The sequence below is a fragment of the Macaca fascicularis genome, chromosome 20, assembly GCF_037993035.2.
Source record: "Macaca fascicularis isolate 582-1 chromosome 20, T2T-MFA8v1.1".
Taxonomy (NCBI): domain Eukaryota; kingdom Metazoa; phylum Chordata; class Mammalia; order Primates; family Cercopithecidae; genus Macaca; species Macaca fascicularis.
In genome coordinates, this window is record NC_088394.1 from 30,342,518 (window position 1) to 30,367,486 (window position 24,969).

At 37.0% G+C, this 24,969-nt stretch overlaps 1 protein-coding gene and 2 pseudogenes across 1 annotated transcript in view; 2 read left to right on the forward strand and 1 right to left on the reverse strand.

Moving 5' to 3' along the window:
• Window positions 1–3,812, forward strand: part of LOC102127491 (uncharacterized) — a 68,695-nt gene extending 64,883 nt beyond the window's left edge. Inside the window, exons 6-7 of the mRNA XM_074026997.1 lie at window positions 1,842–2,335; window positions 2,426–3,812. Of these exons, the coding sequence (XP_073883098.1) occupies window positions 1,842–2,335; window positions 2,426–2,501 (570 nt within the window). The 3' untranslated portion in view covers window positions 2,502–3,812. The remainder of the gene's footprint in view (window positions 1–1,841; window positions 2,336–2,425) is intronic.
• Window positions 728–1,374, forward strand: LOC123570512 (zinc finger protein 519-like; annotated as a pseudogene).
• A 19,410-nt stretch (window positions 3,813–23,222) lies between the features above and the next one.
• On the reverse strand, window positions 23,223–24,231 carry LOC102123003 (angiogenic factor with G patch and FHA domains 1 pseudogene; annotated as a pseudogene).
• Window positions 24,232–24,969: the final 738 nt, after the last annotated feature.

The following is a 24,969-nucleotide window of genomic DNA, read 5'->3' on the forward strand; positions in this document are numbered from 1 at the left end:
TGTTGGGGTTCCCCAGGCAATCCCTGAGACTTAGGCCGAGGCGGGCAGATCACGAGGTCAGGAGATGGAGACCATCCTGGCTAACACGGTGAAACCCCGTCTCTACTAAAAATACATTAAAAAAAAAAAAATTAGCCGGTCGTGGTGGCACGAGCCTATAGTCCAGCTACTTGGAAAGCAAGGGAATCACTTGAACCCAGCAGACAGAGGTTGCAGTGAGTAGAGATTGTGCCACTGCATTCCAGCCTGGGCGACAGAGCGAAACTCCGTCTCAAAAACAAAAACACACACACACACACACACAAACAACAACAACAACAACAAAAAAACAAAACAAAAAAATTAACCAAACGTCATCAACAATTTAATAGGCCAGTGGGATTTCAAGAAAATAGATTCGTTTACCCATTATCAATCAATATTAGCTAAAACTAGAAAATTTTAAACACACCATACACAAAATAAAATCAGTCAACTAGCTCCAGACTTAATCTGATTAAAACAAGACTTCTCAGTACTTGAAAACACCAAATTATTGATTAAAAATATTCATTATTGATTAAAAATATTCATTTCTGTGTAACTGCACTGTGCTGTGGTGCACAAATACAACAAATTTTCTTCCTTCTAAATGCGACCATTCTTGGCTTTGTGTTCACCTAGGCACTGCAAACTCAACTGGCTTTAGTCATGCTAATATATTTAAGTTCATATATCAATTGAGAAAACAAAGGGACCTCAAGTTTTTGATTCAACTATCATGTTGTTCTCAACGTGGTGTAATTTTGTATATTACATTTATAAAGTATTTTCACCTGAATTTAATAATTGGAATTTTTAAAACTTTTGGTATCTTTCAGATATGTTTTCTCATAATACTCAAGGCCTCTTGAGAAAAAAGCGGATAGAAGCATCATTCCAAAAATTGATATTGGATAGATATGGGAGCTGTGGCCCTCAGAATTTACACTTAAGAGTGGGGAAGTGAGGGTAAGTATGGCAGTCACAACGGATGTTGTGATGGACATACAAAATGTAGCACAACTACCTGTAACAAAAACGTCACTGCTATAAGAGGTCAAAAACAAGAAACTCCATCTATGTCAGTTGCTTTTTCTAATCCATGTGTTTCTGCAACTAAATGTCAACATCAATTTTTGAAACATACCTTTTCTTTGAAAGAAAATTTGGAAAATCTGAATAGTGACTTAGTCCACGTTTCAAATAATCTTATAAACCAGTTAAAACATAGAATTGGAGTAAATGTTCAGTCAAATATTTCTGAAAAGAAAAGATTTAAAAATGAAGAGGTGATTTCTAAATATGATCAATTTGATGGGTCCTTTGTTAAAAGTTTGTTTTACCAACAAATAATACCTCATTCTGCTTGCGATTGATATAGAAAGGTCTTCATTCATTCATCATTGATTAATCAAGTCAGGAAATAGATAATTTGGGAAAATATCACACATATGATAAAATTTTGACAGCCTTTAGGCAGGTCTCTACCAGTATATTTGTATTGCAGAGAAAAATCAGTGCAATAAATCTGATACAACATAAGCCAAGGCATAAGCCCCAGAAGACGTCAGAAAACTCATTTTCTACAGAACCATTACAAATGTAAAAAATGTGAGAAAGTCTTTCATGAATGCACCAACCATATCCATCGGAGTATCCATATTCAAGAGAAGTCTGCCAAATGTAACAAGTGTGTAGAAACTTTTATGCAGTCATCAAAACATACTCAGCCTCAGAAAATCCATGTTGGAGAAAAGTCACACAGATATAATAATGGTGAGAAAATCCTTAGTAAATTGTCAAGTCTAAGAAACTATAAGATAATCCATAATGAAGAGAAACCTTACAAATGTAAAGAATGTGACAAAGCCTTTAACCATCGTTCATACCTTACTCAACATCAAATAATTCATACTGGAGAGAAACCATACAAATGTAAAGAATGTGACAAAGCCTTCAATTCTAGTTCACATTTTACTATACATCAGAGAATTCACACTGGAGAAAAACTTTACAAATGTAAAGCATGTACCAAATATTTTACTTATTCTTCAAATCTTGTGCATCAGAGAATTCATATTGGAGAGAAACCTTACAAATGTAAGGAATGTGGTAAATCATTTAAAGTGTCTTCAGCCCTTACTCGGCACAAGAGAATTCATACGGGAAAGAAGCCCTACAAATGTAAGGAATGCAGCAAAGCCTTTAACTGTAGGTCGTACCTAACTAAACATCAGATAATTCATACCAGAGAAAAACTTACACATGTAAATCATGTAGCAAATCTTTTTCTCGTCCCTCAAGTCTTATTATCCACCAGAGAATTCATACTGGAGAAAAACCCTGTAAATGCAAAGAATGTGGCAAAACCAGCCTTTAATTGTAGTTCACGCCTTACTTGACATCGAAGCATTCATACTGGAGAGAAACCCTACAAATGTAAGGAATGCAGCAAAGCCTTTAACATAGGTCATGCCTAATTAACATCAGAGAATTCATACCAGAGAAAAACTTGACAAATGTAAAGAGAATTCATACTGGGGAAAAACCCTATAAATGCAAAGAATGTGGCAAAGCCTTTAATTATAGTTCACGCCTTACTCAACATCAAATAATTCATACTAGAGAGAAACCCCACATATGTAAAGAATATGGCAAGTTATTTAATCGATGCTCAACCCTTTCTCGACATAAGATAATTCATACTAGAGAATATCTATAGTTGTGGTAAATGTGGAAAGAGTTTTATCCAAAATTTAGAACTTAAAAATCACCATAGAGTTTATAGGGAAACAGACTTTGCAGACTGAATAAATGGGAGGAAGTATTTAATCAAAACTCAAGTCTGAATGTGTCAGGACTTACACAAAAAAGGACTAAAGCACAGATCCCAGACTTTACATTAAATAAGAATATTTATTATGGAGGATTACTCTAAAGTCAAAGCAGTTATTTATTTTGTTATGTGTTTCAAATGAGCAAAAACATTGATGTTTGGACAAGTAATTATTCAGTGAGCACTTTTTTTAGTAGAGACAGGGTTTCACCATGTTGGCTAGGCTGATCTCGAACTCCTGACCTCGTGATCCCCCCACCTCGGCCTCCCAAATTGCTGGGATTACAGGTGTGAGCCACTGCACCTGGCTACCACAGCTAGTTTTAAGAAAATAAATGCTTCAAAATCAAATCGAACTTATTTATTTAATTTAAAAACTGCAAATGTAGTGGTGAATGACATGAAAGGTCTCTGCTTTCACAGAGTTTACACTGTAAGGTTTGAAAAATAAAAACAATTAGAAAATAAATTATTACTCATATAATGCTGGTAGTATAATTTGGCATGACATTCTGGAAGAGGGCTTGCCAAGGTCAAGGCCTACACAAGCTGAAGATACAAGTATATGTTAATTATATTTGTGGTTGTATATCTACATAATTATATAATTGAGGGTGAAGCTGCCCAAACTCCTCAAAGTAGGACAGCAAAGCAACCACCACAGATGGATAAGACAAATGAAAAGTGAAAGAAAATTAGCAGAAATCAAAGACAGATGCTAAAGCAGTGCAAAATGCTTCACACCACGACAGAAATGGAGTTGATGACGGAGTCTGGAAAACGAATCCTAGTCACAGAAAGGTCAGCAGTGAACGTGGTAAAGTGCTCACAATTCTGGTCCACTGGATCCCACCATCCCTAGGACAGTAAATACCACCACAGTCACCACCCAGCAAGTTACCACCACATCATCTCCTGTTTGTTCCAAAATGAATAAAGTTGATTCTGAACACAAGTGCAAATAAAAAAGTCATTAATCATTTTTTTCAACTAAACTGTCATGGTTTAGTTTACATTTTTTAAAGTTTTATATTTTGAAAATGCAGTTAACAGTTGTATGGCTTATGAAGTTTTTGACACTTGAATTTTTAAAATGCAGTATATTTTAAATTAACAAGAGTAAACTATGTATTTGGTTTATGTATTTAAGGTGCAGACTCACAAATAATGCTCCTGTTTATGATTCAAAAACTTCAAAGTTCAGTTTTCAATCTGTACATACACAGAACAGTGTATCATGCTACAACATTTGTTTTTTAAAGTGGCCACCACAGTTCCTGTCTGTCTGGATATATTTTGAACTGTTGTATGTTAAATATGACATTAAAAAGACACATTATTATGTTTTAGGTAATCTCAGATTGGTGTACACAAACCAACTTTACAAATTACTGTAGGGTTGAGCAAACTATGTATATAATATGACATTAATATCTCTATTTTTTGATGTCTATATCTTTTTTAGAAAAGACTAGTTTCTATAAAATATCTCCAAAATTTCAGTCATATTTTATAAAATGGCAAAATAGTAAAAAAGAAATGGGTGGTTTTCTATGCTACATGAATACTGGCACTCAATTAAAATACCAAATAATATAATCAAAATCATTTAGACAGTGGATTTAAATAATTGCTTACTTTTAACTACAGTGATACATGTTCACTAATATTTTATGAATCAAACCTATTAGTATTAGGTTTTACTTAGTAGTAATATATACATTTGATCAAAATGAATATTCATTTTATAAAGCCCTTTGGTGATATAGAGTGTGTCATTTCAGGGGCCAGCACAGAGGTAAAACTGTGACTCAAGAGGCACACCCAGATGACAGTTAGCATTGTTTCCCTCACAAATTGACAAAACTTACTGGTGAGGTCCTAACTTTCATAAGAGGATACAATACACTGTTAGAATATTGACGGTCAAATGTGAATCTGGCCAAAGATCGGATGGTGAGTTATATCTGTACCCAGCTTACAGGCCCAGTGATGACTCTTATACCTGCACCCAGCCAATAAGAGAGCTGTTGACTCTCATTGGTAGGCTTAAGCCAAAAAATAAAGTCCTGGGTTTTCTACTTTAAAAAAATAATAATAACAGGCGATTACCACATGCACACATATTGTGTAAAGCCCTCAGATGGTACAGTGAGTGTCTTAATAGGACCCAGCACAATGCTGAGATTGTGACTATTGTATGAACACCCAGCTGACTGTTACGATTGTCACCCATACACATGGACAGAGTAGAATAGTGAGTTCCTGAGCCTCACTGACAGACATAGCCCACTGTTGGAATTGTGCCTGTCACATGTGGATTGAGGCACAGGAGGGATGTTGACCCATTTCTGTACCCAGATCACAGGAACATAAATGGTTCTCATACCTGGACCCAACAAACAGGAGAGATGTTGATGGTCATGCCTGGTCTTAGGGCAATGGGCATAATCATATATTTGAGGTTGTAACATATACCTGGGAAGGCACAAAAATCTAAAAGCAGATTGTGCACATATGCCATATGAAACCATCAGGTGGCACAGACAGTGTCATAACAGGGACCAGCAAACAGGTGAGATTGTGACTCTCATATGCACACCCAGCTGACAGTAAGAATTCTCACCCTCCCACAAAAACCCAGTCTCCTTATGATATTCTGAATCTCACACTCAGAGGCAGTCAAAAGTTGGAATTGTGACTCATATGTGGATGCAGTCCACAGGTAGGATGGTGACTCTCACACCAAGATTCAGCACCCCTGTGAGGCTGTGACTCCCCTACTGGGATAACGTCTGCAAGAGGAGTTCAGATGCTCAGGCACAGATCAAGTCCACTGTTGAGGTTGTGACTTGAGTACTTCAACGCAACTCACAAGATACGTTGAGTTTCATAAGCGAAGCTAGGACATCAGTGGGATTTTGAATCTTATCCCTAAACATTTCTTGAGGTGTGATTGTGACATATACCTTTTCCCAGCAGCTGGTTAATTTTACTTTCTTGCCTGGGCCCCGTGTACAGTTGAAATTGTCACATATACCTGGACCATGCACTTTATTTATGTGCCTCTTCAGCATGAGCCCTGCTCTCAGGGGAAATTGTGATATATCTCTGAGGAAATCCTCAAAGTGAAGTGACTTCTTTCCTACCTGGGCCCTGCCCTTGGTTAAGATTGTGACATATCACTGGGCCCTTAATGCAAATGATGTAACTTCTGTGCCTGGGTTCTAATTAGAGAAGGCATTGTGAAATATCTCTGGGCCCATCACCTAGGTGATGTAACGCTGCCTTCCTGCCTGAACCTGCCCCCAAGAGGCATTGTGACATATCACCAGGCCCAGCTCCCAGGTGTCCTGCCTTGGCCCTGCCCACAGAGGGCAATGTGACACATTGCTGTTTCCAGCACCTAGGTCATAAGACCCTCCTGATTTGCCCCTGCTCCCAGGGGGGACTTTGACCTCTCATTGAGCCAATCAGCTAGGTGATGGGGCTCTCCTCTGCTGCCCAGATCCTGGCTAAAGTGGCAATTGTGACATATCTGTGGCCAGCATCCAGGTGATGTATCTTGTCTCTCCCCACAGTTGGAACTGTGAAATATACATGAGCACAGCTTACAGGTGGGATGATGACTCATACCTGAAAACACTGTGACTCTTGTAGTTAGTCTTAGGGCGACAATGAAGGTCCTGGTTCTTCAACTTTAGGGTGGTCATGGTGTGTTTTGACCATTGTGTACATTGTATGAAGCCATCAAGTGCTACAAAAAATGCCATAATGTAGTTCATCACACAGGTGAAATTGTGGGAGTTGTATGCACACCCAGTCAAAAGTGAGGATTGTCACCCTCCGACATGAATAGAGCCCAGTGTTGAGATTCTGAATCACATGCCAAGAGGCCATAAATTTGGAATTGTGAACCTCATGAGGCAATCCAATCCACAGATGGGATGATAACTCCAAGACCACGATTTAGAACACGTGGGGACTGTAATTCCCCTATTAAAACACAGTCTTCAGGTGAGCTTTGGGCCCTCGTGCACTGATTCACTCCACTGTTGTGACTAACTTGCATACTTGGACTCCACCCACAAGAGGGTTTGACTCTAATACCTTTAGCTGGAAAAAGTCCAGGATTGTGAATTTCTCTTGTTGACTGGGCCCAGGTATAAGTTTGATTGCTGTGCCTGTGAGATGGGTTCAAAAGTGAGTCACTGTCTCACCTGTGGCTGCATCTATGTATGACAGTCACAATTCCAAATCTGAATTGCATTTGCACGTGAGATTTAGGACCTCACCACTGAGTACTGTCCATGTGTGAGGGTTACAATTTTAACTGTCACTTGGATGTACATATGAGAGTCACAACCTCACCTTTGTGCGGGTCCTGTTATGACATCTCTGTACCATCTGAGGGCTTTATGCAATGTGCTTTGGTGTCATAATACACTATGACGTTTGTTAAAGTAGGAGACCCAGGTCCATGCCTCTTGCCTTAACCCTAGCTATGAGGGTCAAAATCTCTTCTCTTAGCTGGATCCCATGTATGAGAGTCATCATTTCACCTTTAACCTATGACTATATATATGTCACAATTTCACCTGTGAGCAGGTACCAGACACAAGAGTCACATCACCTGGGTGCTGGGTCAGCTGTATGTCACAATTCTTACTTTGGCCAGAGTCCAGGCAACAGAGCAGAAACACATCACCCACATGATTGGCCCAGTGATGGGTCACAATCCTGTCTTGAAGCAGGGTCCATTCAGGTGAGTCATATCACTCAAATGCTTGGCCAAGAAATATGTCACAGTGCCCCCTGTGCACAAAGCCAAGGCAGGACAGTTTCATCACCAGGGAGCTGGGCCCAACAATATGTCCCAATTCCTCTTGTGGAAAGTGTCCAGGCAGAAGAGCAGAACCACATCACCTAGGTGATGGTCCAGAGATATGCCACGATTTCATCTGTGGGCTGGGCCCTGGGAGAAGAATAACATCACCTGGTGCTGGCCCCAGCAATATGTTACAATCCCAACTGTAAAAAGGTTCCGGGTAAGAGAGGAGAGTCACATCACCTAGGTGATGGGCCCAAAGATATGTAATAATATTCCCTTTGGGGAGTGCCAAGGAAGGAGTCTCAACTCCTCCGTGCTCAGCCCAGAGATATGACACGAAACACACTGTAAGGAGGTCCCAGATAGGAGAGAAGAGTCCTATTAACTAGGGGTTTAGCTGAGCAATATGTAAAAATTATTCCTGTTGGCAGATCCCAGCCCCCCATCCAATAGAATCAAATCATCTGGGTGCTGCTTCCCATGAAAATCACAAGCACTTTTGAGTGCAAAGCCCATGAAGCAGAGGCGATTCACATTACCTAGGTGATGATCCCAAAGATATTTCACGATGCTCTCTGTGGGTAGGGCCCAGGGAGACAAGTCACCTCACTTGAGTGCTGGGCTCAGAAAACATCACAATCTTCTCTGATGGAAGAGCCCAGGAAAGAAGAGCCCCATCACCTAGGTGCTGTACCCAGTGATTTATGAAAATCTGTATTGTGAGCAGAGTCCAGGCAAGTGAGGAGAGTCACTTCTTTTAGGTGATTGGTCCAGAGATATTTCCCAATGCCCTCTGTGCACATAGCCCAGACAGACGACACATAAGCAACATTACCTTGTTGCTGAGCTCAGTGATATGTCACAATGCTTCTTGAGGGCAGGGCACAAACAGGATCGGACAGTCACATCTTTAAGTACTAGGCTTAGCAATATGTTATAACCTTACCTGTGAGCAGGGTCCAGGTAGGGGAAAAGATTTATATCACCTAGGTGAGAGGTAGAGAGATATATCACAATTCCTTTGAGGGAAGTGTCTAGGCAAAATCATCACATCACCCAGGTGTTGATACCAGGTCTAAGTCACAAGATATCTCTGGGCTGAGACAGAAGCACTGTCAAATCACTAAGGTTCTAGATGTATGTCACAATTATACCTGTGGGAAGGCCAGTAACGAGACCCCCAAACCCACACATTTCTCCACTCCAGGTAGGAGAGTCAACAACTCCTGTGAGTTGGGTCCAAGTACATGAGTCACAATCCCAACAGTGGACTGCACCCTCACGTGGGAGCCCCAAGCCCTTCTCCAAGCTGTGTCCTGGTAAGGGAGTCACAGCCTCAATGCTGTGCGCAATCTTGGTGGGAGAGTCACCATTTCACCTGTGGACTGAATCCACTTGTGAGAGTCACAACTCCAAATTCCGACTGCCCATGGGTGTGAGGCTTAGAAGCTCAGTTGTGGATTATGTACATGTGGGCATGTGACAATTTCTACTTTTGGGTGTGTGACCATACAGGTGTCTATATCTCATCTGTGTACTGGGCCTGTTACAGCATTCTCTATACCACTCAAGGGGTATATTCAACCTGCATGGGTTTTATAATCCTCTGACCTTCATACAAGTAGAAGACCCAGGACCTTACCCATTGCTCGAAGGCTGGCTATGAGAGTCAAAATCTCTCCTTTTGGCTTCGCTCACATATAAGATTTATCTCAGTGCCTGTGAGTTGGGTCCAAGTGTATGTCGCCTTCTCAACTGTGGAGATTCACAGGCAGATGCGGTGAGAGTTGAGATGGGAGGAGAACCGAGATGTTTTCTGTGAGGGTGTAATTGTTATTGTCCTGGGGCTGTTTCTAGATATTTTCAAATAAAATAAATTCAGAGACTTTAACCTAAAGGAGTATTGCAATGGTGGAAGCACCAAGCATAATATCTGCAAACATCTAAAATATTAGGCAGGAAAGAGCTGTGTTTGAAATGGAGGAGGAAGGTAAATTAGAAAGAAGGGTGGGAGAGGAAGGGCACAGTGGAGGGTGACAAAATCCATTCAAGATTAGAGAAGGTTTCACCCTGAAATCAGCCTGTTCTTGGGAGGGGCATAAAGAGGGGTTGTATGTTTACTCAGACTGAAGGTGGAACAGAGGCCAGGGGCCTGGGGGAAAAAAGAAACAAGCAAACTGTGCATAACAAGTATTTTCTTCTGAACTCTGAAGACAAAAGTATTTAATTGTTTATGAGGAACAAATGGGGATATGGAGAATCTGTGAATCTGTGATATCTAAAAGAGGATGTACCATCTAGCTATCAATGGTAAAGGTGTTTCTTTGCAGTAAGCCGGTCTCACAGAACACAAAGAATAAGAGAGTTTTCTTAAACGTCACTGTTTTACCAGGACTCATTACCCACCCTGTCTTTCTTTTCTACTTTTCTTTGCCATATGTATTTTTTGCATTTGGCTTTTTCTGAATTGTATTTATTGTAATAACCTGGCAAACATAGGTGAAATGTTTTGTCAAGTTCTTTGAGTAGTTTTATTAGTTATTAAACTTGACAAAGAGTGTTATGGGAGCTTATGATTTATAGATAGCTGCTGAGATGCATAGATGTGCCCCTATTGGTTGTGATAGGCATGTGCAGTGGGGACAGTGTTGCAGGACTGAGTCCTGAACTTGTGGGGTCTATGCCGACTCTGGGTGGTGTCAGAATTAAGATGTTAAACACCCAGTTGCTGTTGATGAATTGGCTGGTGTTCAACAAACTGCATATATTTGGTGTTAGAACAAAGACATCACAGCAGCCTCGACTGGAGGTATACTGCGGGTCTTTTGGGGAATAAACACTCTATTCTTTTACACACCTGCTGTCACGATGTGAATTGTCTTGTGATAATAGGTCTCATCCACGGTCAGAGGGAACTGAGGATTAAAAGGGATGGAGTTCTGAGGGCAGACTCCTCTCCCCACTCTGCTGCTATAACGCAATTCCTGCACACTCACACATATGCACATTAGGCAATGACGTAGCTACCCCTCTCCCATGACAAGGCTTCACCCTCAGGAACTGTGCTGACAGAACCTCTGCTTCTAGAGTTTTCCACTAATATGGTACATAAGTGCCCAGTGGACTCATGGCTTACTTCTGTGCCCAGATCTTGCATCTGCACCAGTGACCTCTTTTCTCCAGAAGCCTAGGCTTCTCCACCCTCTGTCCATCTCATCTGCCTGCACATACACATTTAGAAATCAGAGTTACCCTGTGTAGGCCAGTGTCTATAGCACTAACCAGTCCTTTCACCAACTGTGCACTGTCCCCTACCCATGGGTTTTTTTGTATCACTTTCTCTTAGTCTGCTTTTTTCTTCTCCACAAACCCTCTTTCACAAACCCAAGGCCACACCCCAGGTGCCTGAATACAAACCCTGCTGGAAATAGAATGTCTATGAGTTCAGGATAAAATTTTGGAACCTGTTTATTGTAAACATAAACACAAAATAAAAATAAGAGATTTAATCTTTCAACTTGAAAATAAAAAAATTTACTCTTCTCTTTTTTAAATTATTTAATTTAGATAACTTTTATATGTAAATTATTTCTCTGCTTTTATCTTTTTTGTTGTCTTTCAAGTTTTTATTGAATCTCTTTATTATTTTGTGTATTATGTTAACATTGGAAGTAAGTAGATTTTTTCAAGGCTTTTGCAAGTCAAAGTCATTCTGTTTATTTGAGATCTTTCTTCTTCTTCTTATAGAAATATATCACTGTAAACTTTTGTCTTAGAACTGCTTTTTCACATCCCAGAAGTTGTTGTATGTTGTGTTTTTATTTCTATTTTTCTCAAGATACTCTCTGATTTCTTTTTTCTTTTCCCCTTTGACCCATTTGTTTTTCAGAAATATGTTAATATCCACATATTTGTGAGTTTTTAACTTTTTTTGTTATTAATCTCTAGTTTAAAAAAATCGTAATTTAAAAAGTTCATGTAATTTTAATGTTTTTAAGTTTTAAGAGATTTCGTTGTTGTTGTTGGCCCAAAATACGATATCTCCTGGATAATATTCCATGTGTGCCTGAGAAGAATGTGTATTCAAATACAGTTTGATGAAATATTGTGTTTATCACTGTTAGGTGCACTTGTTCTATAGTGCTTTGCAAGTACATTGTTTTCTTACTACTTAAAACATTGTTTTAAGTAGAGTAATAACATCTTCTATTATGATAATAATGGTCTATTTTTTTCTACAGTCATATATAAAATATATTATTATATGGATATTATATAGACATATTATATTATATACGTATATACATATGTTTATATATTTATATGCTCCAATGTTGGGTGCATATATAGTTATAGCCTTTTGACAGATCAGCTTGTTATCATTCTATAGTCAACTTCTCTGCACCTCCTGACAGATTTTTTTTCTAGAAGTCTATTTTGTCTGATATAAATATAGCCACTAATATACTCTTTTAGTTATTATTGGCATAGTATATTCTTTTTGTATTATTTAACCAGTAACCTATGTGTGCCCTTAAATCTAAAAAAATTTTCTTACATAAAATATACTGGTAAATTTGTTAATCTCTTTAGACATTTGTGAATTATTTAGTTCATTTTCTGCTTCAATAACAGAATATCCTAGAGTGGGTAAATTATAAAGAATAGAAGTTTACTTAGCTCATTTCTTTAGATGCCGAAAGACCAAGAACATGCCATTGCCATCTGATGAGAATCGTATTTCCACGTCACAAAATGATCAAAGGCATAAGGAGGACAGAAGGTGCACACCAGAGAGCTTGCTTTTATAATGGAACCACTCTCATGACAACTAATTCATTTTGGAAATAATGACATTAATTCATTCATGAGAGTAGAGCATGGCCTAGTAAATTGTGTGTGTGTGTTTTTTTGTTTGTTTTTAGTTTTTTGTTTTTGTTTTTGTTTTTTGAGACGGAGTCTCGCTCTGTCACCTAGGCTGGAGTGCAGTGGCGCAATCTCGGCTCACTGCAACCTCTGCCTCCCAGATTCAAGCGATTCTCCTGCTTCAGCTTCCCGAGTAGCTAGGATTACAGGCGGTCACCACCATGCCCTGCTAATTTTTGTATTTTTAGTAGAGACGGGGTTTCACCATGTTGGTCAAGCTGGCGTCAATCTCCTGACCTCGTGATCCACCCGCCTCGGCCTCCAAAAGTGCTGGGGATTATAGACTTGAGCCACCATGCCCGGCTTTTTTTTTTTTTTTTTGACGGAGTCTCTCTCTATCAGGCTGGACTGCAGTGGCAGGATCTCGGCTCACTGCAAGCTCCGCCTCTCGGCTTCACGCCATTCTCCTGCCTCAGGCTCCAGAGTAGTTGGGACTACAGGCGCCCGCCACCATACCCAGCTAATTTTTTTGTATTTTTAGTAGAGACGCAGTTTCACCGTGTTAGCCAGGATGGTCTCGATCTCCCGACCTCGTGATCTACCCGCCTCGGCCTCCCAAAGTGCTGGGATTATAGGCATGAGCCAGGGCGAACGGCCAGTAAATTCTTAAATGTCTATCTTCCTAATATTGTAACAATGGGAGTTAAATTTTAACATAAATTTTGGAGGGGACATTTATACCATAACAATGTGTTTTTATTGGATAATTAGACTTTCATATTTAAAAAACCTATTGATAGGTAAGTACTTATTCCTGCCAATTTGTTAATTGCTGTCTGATCATTTAGTAGTTTGTTTTTTACGCTGTCTTCCTTTGTGTTTTTGTTAATTTTTTTTTTTTTTTTTTTTGCTTTTATTGTCGTTATATGCTTTGGTCCTTTTTCTTTTTTGGATCTATTATAACTTTTTTCTTGTAGTTACCAAGAGACTTACATAAAACACCTCATAATTATAAGAGTCTTGCTTAAGATAATAACAATTTATCTTCTATGTATAAAACGACTCATCAATTTTACTCTTTTCAACACACAATTTATGTCACACTTTAAAGTACATTGTCCTAGAACCTTCCTCCATAAACTTTTCAACATTCTCTCTTGAAACTTCTGTATGGGCTGAGAGCAGAGCTGCAAATGACCACAACACTCCCTTATGTTAGAGGCAAAACAGTCCTCAGCTTGCTGACTAAGCTCCTAGCTCCTGAGTGGGCTGCCTGTGACCATATTATAAATTTCAGGCCAGCCTCTCCTGTCTTTTGGGGTCTCATCAGCCGACATGGATTTCATGTTCTTCAGAAAATCTTTGGCCTTTCTTAGATGAAACTTTCGTATTTCCTCATGGTTTTGATGCCTCATTTGTTCCAACAGCTCATCAAAGTGGGCCTCCTGGACCTGAGATCTGCCTCCAAAGCAAGAAGAGGCTGAAATGAAACACCAGAGCTCAAAAAGTTTAAATGAGATGCAGAGATTCTGCAAGTAGAATTGAAGACCAGGCACCCAGACAGGTGCAGAAACCTTATTACCACCAAAAAAGGCAACAAATTTATCACTGACCCCCCATTTGTCTCTGCTTTGGGCCCCTGCGCTCCTCTCTCTTTCTGAAATGTTCTTCCCTGCTCACTTTCCATCTACCAGGACCCAACACATATCACATTCGTCAGGGAAACTTACCCCACCTATTCGATCCCCTTCTATATTTTCCTGAGGCACCTGCTTCTAACTGGATTAGAACCATTTATACTTCAACTCAGATACAATATACAACCACTATTCACATCCTAGAGTGTCTTGATGCCAGACAGAAACGCAAAATCAATCCAGGTGTGGTGATTCACAACTGTAATCCCAGCCCTATGGGAGAATTGCTTGAGCCCAGGGCAACATGTTGAGACTCCATCTGTATGACAAATTTTAAAAATTAACTGGCATGATGTTGCAGGCCTGTGGTTCCAGCTACTCGAAAGGCTAAAGTGGGAGGGTCACTTGAGCCTGGGAGTTCTAGGTTTCAGAGAGCTGTGGTCAAACCACTGCACTCCAGCATGTGTGAAAGTGAGACCCTGCCTTAAAAAAATAATGTAAAGATATAGCTTCCTAAGAATGGTATATACATATACAAATATATAATTCTCTAGCATCATAATGATGGTGCATAAAGCATTCTATTTCTTTTATAGAATCTGAAAGACTAGAGCATAAAAACAATCATAAACCTTTGTTAATGAATATGTTACATAAAAATATAAAAACATAAATATATAATGTAATTTAAGTTTGAGGAGAGATGCAAAGAGAGAAAAATTTGTATGCAATGAAAGTTAATTTGTTACCAGCTGAAAATAAAACTTCAAGAGGTTTTATTTAATCATCCTGATAACCATGAAAAATACCTGTAGAGATACAGTAAAGAAAATGAGAAAGGAACCACGGCATATTACCACAAAAGAAAAGAATCCATGAGACACAAGAAAAGCTGTAAGAGAGAAAACTAGAAAAAAATAGCTATAAGAAACACAAGTAACAATATAACTGATACAATTTAGCTCTGTGCTTCCACCCAAATCTCATGTTGTAATCCCCAGGTGTCAAGGGAGAAACCTGATGAAAGGTGATTGAATCATGGGGCTTGATTTCCCTATGCTGTTCTCATGATAGTGAGTGACTACTTATAAGAGCTGATGATTGAAAAGTGTGGCACTTTCCATTTCTCCCTCTCTCTTGCTCCCCCATTGTGAAGACATACTTGTTTTCCCTTTCCCTTCCTCCATAATTGTAAGTTTCCTGAGTCCTCCTAGTCATGCTTCCTGTTAAGCCTGTATGTCAGTCAATTAAACTTATTTTCTTTATAAATTATTCAGATTCATATTGTTTTTATAATAGTGTTATAAAAAGACTAGTACAACAGCCATAGTAAGTCCACCTGTTATATGAAAAGACTAGTACAATAGCCATAGTAAGTCCATCTGTTACTAAAATTTAAAAAACATACGTGATGTTCATCATCACTAGAACATCCATACAAGAAATATGCTAAAAGGAGACTTTTATGTTGAAAAATAAAACAATGCTAGACAGCTAATTATAAAACCATATAAAAATATAGAACTCTCTGTTAAAGGTAAATATACAAAAAAATAGAGAATTTTCTATTATCATAATGATGGTGTATAAAGTACACATGAATCTGTTATAAAATTGTAAAAGAAAAACATTAAAAATTTGCATATGTTTGTTAATAAATACACAATATAAAAATCTGTTGTAAAATTAATAAGATAAAATTTTATTGTATTAACATAAGGTAAAGAAAAGATTAAAGAGGTGTTTTTTGTACACAGAGTTAAGTTGTTATGAGATAAAATATATTGATATCATTTTAAAGTGTTTTATATACTCTCTATTCCTCCTGGTGATCACCAAAAATTATCTATGAAAGGTGCACAAAAGAAAATAAAAATGAAATCAAAATATGTCCTTACAAAATCAACAATGACCAAAAAAAGGCAGTAAGAGGGAAAAGGAAAAAAAAAACATAGCTAAAAGAAACAGAAAGTAATTTAATGAGAATGGAAATTCTTTTTATTCAGTAATTACTTTAAAGAAAAATCAACGAAACTTTCTATACAAAAGGGATAAAATGCATAAATGGATTCACAATAAACAATATCCAAAAATATGCTGTTTTTAAGAGACTCACTTTAGGTCTAAGGAACAAATAGGCTAAAAGAAATAGGATGAAAAAGGATAATCCACATGCATAGTACCAAAAGAGGACAGGGTCACCATAGTTATTTTAACCTAAATACTCCTTAGATTAAGACTGTCAAAAGAGACAAGGAATAATATTATGTAATGATAAAAGCATCTATTTGCCAGGAATCTCCCGCATGTATAAATATGTATAGGCACATAATATAGGGGTTCCCAAATATGTAAATATTGACAGAAGCAAAGCAAGAAGTATACATCAACACAATAATTGTGGGAGACTTTAATATCCCACTTTTAATAATAAATAGAAAAAACAGGTAAAAGATCACTACAAAAGAAAACTTGAACAACATTAAAGACCAATTAGATCTAATAGACATATACAGAGCTTTTCAGTCAACCATAGCAGAATAAACAATATTCCCAATCACATGACACACACTTAAGGATAGAAAATACATTAGGACACAAAACAAGTGTTATTAAATCTAAAAAGACTGAGACTATACGTGTATTCTTTCTGGCCACAACAAAATGAAACTAGTAACTAAAAGCAGAAGGAAAACCATCATATATAGAAATATGCAGAACTTAAGCAATACACCCTTGAACCCACTCTTGTTCAAGAGTCAGAAGGCTTCATGCTGTTAAAATGTTAATACTGCCCACAATGACACACAAGTTCAATGTAATCCCTAGGAAAATTACAATGGTATGATTTTACTGAAACATAAAAAAAATCTCAAATGTACATGAAATCTCAAGCCACCATGAATATCCACCATAGCTTTAGAAAAGAAGCATAAAGTTAAAGGCATCATATTTTCTGATTTCAAAACCTATCACAAAGTTACAGAAATAAAAACAGTAAGGTACTAGTATAAAGACAAAGAGGTAATGAAATAGAATAGAAAGCCCCAAAATAAACCCTTGTGAACATAATCAGATGACCTGCACATGGGTTGCTATGACCACACAACGGAGAAAGAATAGTCTTTTCAACAAATGATGTTGGAAAACTGACTATCCATCAAACAAAAAATAACAATGTAGGATGCTTCTCTTGCACTGTATATAAAAACTACCTGAAATATTTCAATGTAAAAACTGTAATTATAAATTTTTTTGAATAAAATATTCCAAATATGTTTTACAAGGTGAGAGAATTATTACTTTGATCTTGACAATACTTTCTTGGATATGACATAAAAAGCATAAGCAACAACAACAAAAAAGTAAAATGAGACTGCATAAATCCATACACAACTAGCTTATATTAAACATCACTAAAATACATAACTCAGTAAGTGTCCACTTAACGTCATCAATAGGATCTTGAAAAATAACATTTTTTAAACTATTATTTTAAGTTCAGGCGTAAAAGTGTAGATTTGTTATATAGGTAAACTTGTGTCATGGGGGGTTGTTGTAGAGATAGAAGATGACTAAGTGAAACATTGTACTGTATGCCATAGAAACTTAATGCTTGTTTACATCAAGCATTTATAATAAAAATATAATATTAAGCACTAGTATATAATTGTATGTGTAAAATTTTACATATAAATACACATACACAGTTGTCCTTTATATGGTTGTCCTTATGGATAAACAGGTATGTATAGGGGTTTGGTTCCAGGACCCGCTTGGGATACCAAAATCCTAGATGCTTAACTCTCTTATATAAAGAGAAGGATGATTTTCATATAACCTATGCACAATCTCTTGTATACTACTTAATTCATCTCTACATTACTTATTATATTTAATGCAACATAAATGCTATTTAGTTTTGTATTGCTGAGGGAATAATGACAATAATGTCTGTACATGTTCAGTACAAAAGTAAACATTGTATGCTTCACTACATTTTATTCAAGGTTGGTTTGAATTCACAGATATTCACAGGTATTCATGAATATACAGGGCCAAATCATGTGTGTGTGTGTGTGTGTGTGTGTGTGTGTGTGTATAGAAAACAAATTCAACACCCTGTACCTATCAATTACTTAGTAAAACTTTACTCCTGCATTTGAAGCTGTCTGTATTGTCTAGACAGTCTTTCCCAAATATAACTCTTTGCCTCTCTACCTCAGAAAATCATCATTCGTCCTCAGTTTTGAGAAAGTATAATTCCTTTGACTTTTATTATTAATTATACTACATATGTAGGTGTCTCTAAATAATACATTAACTTCGTAAGTTTTAAAACTTTCTGTAAAGATGCATGCTATATAGACTTCTATAATGCTCTTTCCTTATTCAACATTGTAATTTTAAAAGCCTTTCATGTTTCAGTCTTATTCAAATATATGCAGTTTATAAATTAGCCTCTTAATTGAAGATACTGAAATCTACCTCCAAGAGAATTCTTGAGAGATAATGAATACAAAATTCTTATAGCAGTGCTTGATTCACTGTAGTTGTTCAATAGTGCATATATAATATATAATGTTACAAAATTAATATATGTAGTATTGTGTTCTGGACAACCAAATATGTTACTTTTCAGAAAACCATCATGGCAGCTGAATTTGTGCAAATGCGATCGGGAGCACTTTATCACCCAAATATAGCTATTGGGGAACTGGTGGGCCAAAATGGTGGCAACGATTTTTAGACTCCAATTTTCCAACTGGTAACTCGCAGGATGACGAGTCATAATTTCATGGTAATTTTGCACATCCCCGGGAGAGAGAGAGGAAGTGGCGGCTGCGGTTCCTCCTTTGCACGCTCCCCAAAGGTGTCCCGCCGCTCCAGTCAGTCCCTGGCCGCCGCCCGCAGGAGCAACTGGGCGCTGCCCTGCGGGTGGGCTCAGGCCGAGGTGGACGCAGCAGGCTCCGCAGGCGGCGCCCGGCGGCGGAAGAAGAGCTTTACGCACCGCAGCTGCGCTGGGTTCATGGTTCTGTCCTGAGAGCACGACGAAGCGTTTTTGATTCCAAGTTGCGGCAGCACGAGAAGCAGCCGCGGCGACCGCAAAAACCAGAGCTATTGGGAGGTGGAAGGTGGGTGGTGAAGCAGGGTCTGCGGCAGGACATCCATCCGTCGGGTACTTGAATAGCCCGAAAGGCCGGGCGCGCGGGTCGAGTAAGTCAGAGACCGGCGTCAGCCCGCAGCGCCGGAGTTCATTCTTTCTGTGGTTAAATCCTATTCCGTTGTGTATGTACACCACATTGGTTTTATCTATTTATCCCTTTTGGACACTAAGATTGATTCCATATCTGGGCTACTGTCAATAGAGCCATGATAAACATGGGAGTGCAGATATCTCTTAAATATACTGATTTTATTTCCTCTTAATGTACACTCAATAATGAAATTACAGGATTAGGTCGCAGTTTCATTTTTAGGTTTTTCATTTTTGTTTTGTTTCTGTTTTTGTTTTGAGAAAACTGCATAGTTTTTCATGAAGTTTCTAATAAAAAATACATCAAAAAATGTACTAAATTTACATTCATGCCAACTGTGTATAAGTGTTCCTTTTCCCCCACATCCTCATCTAACTTTGTTATCTTTTGTCTTCTTGACAATGGTCATTCTAAATGGAATGAGGTACTATCTTATGTGGTTCTGGATTGCATTTTTCAGTTAATTAGTGATGTTGAGCATTTCCTTGTGTCTTTGCAAAATTGTCTATTCACGTCTTATGCTCACTCTTTAGTTGAGTTCTTTGTATTTTTATTGCTGTTGAGTTGAGTCTCATATATTTTGGATATTAACTCCATGTCAGATGCACATATTTTCTATTATTTTATAGGTTGTCTTATCACTCTGTTAATAGATTGTATGCTGTCCCGAAGCTTTTATTTTAATATTTTATTGATATTAATTTTTCTGTTTTCTAACTTGTTACAAAGGTTAGAGTTTTCCCTCAGCTTCACAGGTTATCTGTCTTCTATCTCAGTGCTTTTAAGAGCTTTTCTTCTTTCGGTGTCAGGCAGTTTGATCCTTCTTTTTTCAAGATGTATTTTATTTATAATTGACACATAATCATTGTACATGTTTATGGGGTACAGTGTGATGTTTCAATGCATGTATATTCTGTACAATGACCCAATATGGGTAATTTGTATAACTAGCACTTTAAACATGTATTATTTATTTGTACTTATAAAATTCAAAATCCTCTCTTCTAGTTGTTAGAATAAATAGGACTTTATTATTAGCTGCATTCCCTGTATAATAGAACATTAGATTTTATTCTCCCTGTCTAACTGTAACTTTGTAACTTTGACAAACCTCTCCCCATTCCTTCATCCTTTCATTCTCCCTAGCATCTGGTAACCCCCATTCTACTCTCTTCTTCTATGAGATCAACTTTTTTAGATTTCACATATGAGTGACATCATGTGCTCTTTTTCTTTCTGTGAGTGGCTTATTTCACTTAACATAATGTCCTCTGGGTTCATCCACGTTGACATAAATGACAGAAGTTCATTCTGTTTTATTACTGAACATTATTCCTATTTGTGTGTGTGTGTATGTGTCTGTAACATTTTCTTCAGTCATGTGTAAATGGGCACTTATACACTATTGGTGAGAATGTAAATTGGTACAAACATTAGGGAAATCAGCATGGAGGTTTTTCAAGAAATTAAAAATAGAACTACCATATATGAGATCCAGCAGTCTCACCACTTGGTATATATCAAATGGAAATAAAATCAGTATGTCCAAAAGATAATTGCACTCCCATGTTTATTGAAGCAGTATTCACAATAACCAAAACCATTATTTCTTTTAAGTATTTCTTAATTTTTTTGACTCATTACACTCTAAACTTTGATGGGATTCATGCCTTGTTTCTAATTTCTGAAAGTTAGGAGCCACTAATTCATTGAATATTGCCTTCTTGTTTATAAAGTCTAGTAAAACAATTAAATGTTTTTTTAATTTCTTTTCATCTGGTCTTCAAGTATAAATAAATATATTTGTATTTTGTATTAATTTGCCTCCTATAGAGTATATGACTACATTAATTGTACCCAGCATTTCAGTTTACTAGTCTTCTCATTAGCTCAGTCTATTTTAATGATGTAATTTGTATGCCGTAAATTAAATTGTTTTACTACATTTTCAATACTTTACTTTCCATTTGCCTCTTTTCCAAATATGATTTGACAAGCTCATAGTTTTTTTCCACATTATTTTGGTTTCTTGTTTTTTCATGATATTGGCAAACATTTAAATATAAACCTCATATCTGAGTTTTATGTGCCATATAATTTATCTAATGCTTCATGCTAGTAGTGTATATCCTTTTCTGCAACATAATTTATGATTTAGTTCTCACATGTGGAAGACGGCACACTCCAGATGCCAGGAGGCAATTTATCTATGTTTATTCCATTTGCCTTGTCAGAAGCTGAACAACCCACATAGATCTGACATCCTTGTGATCAGATCCATCTGAATGGGGCACTGACCTCTTAGGTTGATACTTGTTTGGATCATTACCTTTATTTTCTTCTGGTCCTGAGAAGTTTCCATATTTTTCTTTCAACTATATCAGGCATTTTGTGAATTCTTGCAACTTATCGGTAATTTTAGTTATCTGCATTAAGCTTTCAGAGCACGTTATTTTCCTGAAAAGCAGAAATATCAACATTTGCATACATGAATAAAGTATTTTACATAGATTTTTCTATGTCATAGATTTTCACCTCATAAGAAATTCCAAGTTTCTTCATTTGATATGCCACTCTCTTCAATAGAGAGTTTTGTAATAATTTGTAGGATGTGGTTCCTTTTTTACCATTAGAAAATTAATTATGTATTATGCACAAATTTCTGAAATACTTTACTGCAGTAAATAGTATGTGGTCTGAATCATTTTTTTCCTTAACATAAAACTAATATGGGCAAAATTGTTCACCTAAATTCAGATCTTTTGGCTTCAATTGCCATTCTACTTCATTAGCATTTCCCTACCTCCATAAAAGCTGTCATTTAAATTTTTTGTTTAATTCATAATTTACTGAAAAGAGTGTTTTAAGAACCTTTATAATGTTTGTATTGCAATTGAGGACATTTTCAATAAATATCTTAAACTTGAAGTCCTCGCTAAGTATTCCTTTTGTACTAGAACTCAGATTTCTCTGGTGCAACTCCATTGCCTGCAATAATATTTATGAAAACTACAAATACCAGCACACTATTTCAATACCCTACTCAGTTGTTCGTATCTAAATATCTTGTTAGCTATGAAACAAGCCAAAGATAAAATACTGAATATGTAGTACCAATAAACAGATTATTCACAGAAGAAGACAGTAAAACACCAATTTTCTACAATATGTCACTAGTTTATTAGCTCTTCAATAATATTATTCAGGTTATCTCAAGTATAAGAGGTTCTTTTATCTAGGTTCTAAAGGGCATAAAAAAGGATGCATATAGTCAGATTTAGTTTTATAAACTTTTGATGTTTCTCTTGCTGTGCATCTTACTGTGACTATATGGAGAAAAAGACAAATGTACATTTAAGTTATTAGTGGTTACATGAGTTTTGCTTATACAGATTTTTGCTTATCTGGATGTCATAAATGACAAGATAAAATAAAATAATGAAGTTTGATAAACTCATCTGTGCCCTGTAAACTTTAGTCCACTAACTGCATAACTTGATTCAGTCACTATGTATTAGTTTAAAAAGTGATTTTTGCAAGCTGCAAATCAAACTTTATTACACATTTCTGAACCAGGAAAGGGTAAACTCTGACACAGTTCCTGTGTGCCACAGACTCTTTGGGGAATAAAAGTTCTGCAAAAAATAAAATAAAATAAAATAAAATATATGAGTTTCCAAACTCTATTTTTAAGAAAGCTTGAGTTTTCCTCTATGATTAACCTGCACTCTACGTTCCCTTTTACCCAAGGCGTGGTCCTTAGGTCATTTCTTTTAAGGTTTAGTTTCTGGGAAGTTTTCAGCAAACCTATCACCACATGCTTTGTCCCAGTTTGTTTGTTTTTGTTTTGGAGAAGGCGAACATCTTCAACTGAGGGTTGATTGCCTGTCCCCAAGTCTACACGTGTTCGCTGAAGCTGAAGCTGAATCAGAGTTTTCATTCCCAGCCATCCTTCCCCAGGCCCTCACCTTTTATCCAACCCATCTTCTCCAACATCTTACTTCTGTTGCTGTCAGCAATTTCAGAAAGAACAGATGCAGGAGAATTATCTCTTTGGAAAGTTCCTTCACTTCCAATCTGCTCACTATGTTTTCCACCTCTATTTTTATATTTTAAATTCTTCAATGTCTATTTATCTTCATAGTCTGTTTCTGTAAACATATTTTACTTGTATTTTCTTTAATTATTTTATTTCCAACTATTTTTTCTCCTTACTTAGAGTCGGTCCAATTAGCAATTCATCTTTCTTATCAAGGCAAGGGTGAGCTCTAACTTGTGGTTCACAGCCAACCCAGGTATCACTGCTAGGGTGCATGTAAAAGGGTAACACAGTCTCTCCAATTTTCACTTCATTACTATGTTCAAGTACATAAGGGTCACATCAATTTCCAGTTGAACAATCCATTTTCCATTAACAATTGTCCCCTTTTGACTGCCTTGATCTACAAGGACATAACTTTTTAAGTCATGGTCAAAATAAATTTCTGCATGAAACTTACTGACATCAACTTCAGGGATTCAAAGAGCATGCTCAGGATCATTTTCTCTTCCAATTGCAGCAGGTTTTACAGCAGTAATGATAAAGAGTGACCCTGTATAAAACACAGGTGATCCAATGACAATCACTCTAATACATGGGCCAATTTTTTTTTTCTCATTTTCCTCCTCAGTATATTCTGCATTTACGTTCCCTTCACTGGTAATGTGAGGAGGACTGCACTGGGGCCATAATGGATGCTTGGGGAGCCAAGAGGCCACGGGAATGCAGGTATCGAAAGGCATAATGTCTTCAAGGTTTATCAATATTGTTGTAAATAAAATAATTTCTTTATTACAGCTGAAATTACCTCTCTCACACGGTTTATCCATTTATTTGTATCAGAAGAGTGCCGATACCCTTGGCTATACTGTTTTTGTCATTTGGCTACATACTCCAAATTGGGATTAATGGTACTTCTACTTTACAAATTTTAAGGAATCTCCATACTTTTTTTTAACAATGGCTGCACCAATGGACATGCTCAGCAACAGTGTACAAATATTCTCTTTTCTTTTCACTCCAACACTTTTTATCTTTTGACTTTTCTATAATAGCTATCCTAACACCACAATAAGGTGGTATCTCATTGTGATTTTGATTTTAATTACTCTGATAATTGGTGACGTTGAGAATGCTTTTATATATCAGCTGTCCATTTTTAAGTCTATGAAAAAAAGCTATTTAGATATTTTGCTCAATCAATAATAAAATTGGTTTTTGTTTTGTTCTGCTGTGGGTTTTTTTTTCATATTGATTAGTGTGACATATAATTTGGATAGTATCATATTATCCCACATATGGATTACAAATATTCTCTCCCATGCAATATACTATCTCTGTATTTTGTTGATTGTTTTATTTATTGTGCAGAAACTTTTTTCTTTGATATAGTTCCACTTTTTAATTTTTGCTTTAGTTGCTTGTGTTCTTTATGTCGAATAGAAAACATCATTGCCATGACCAGTGTCAAGGAGCTTTCT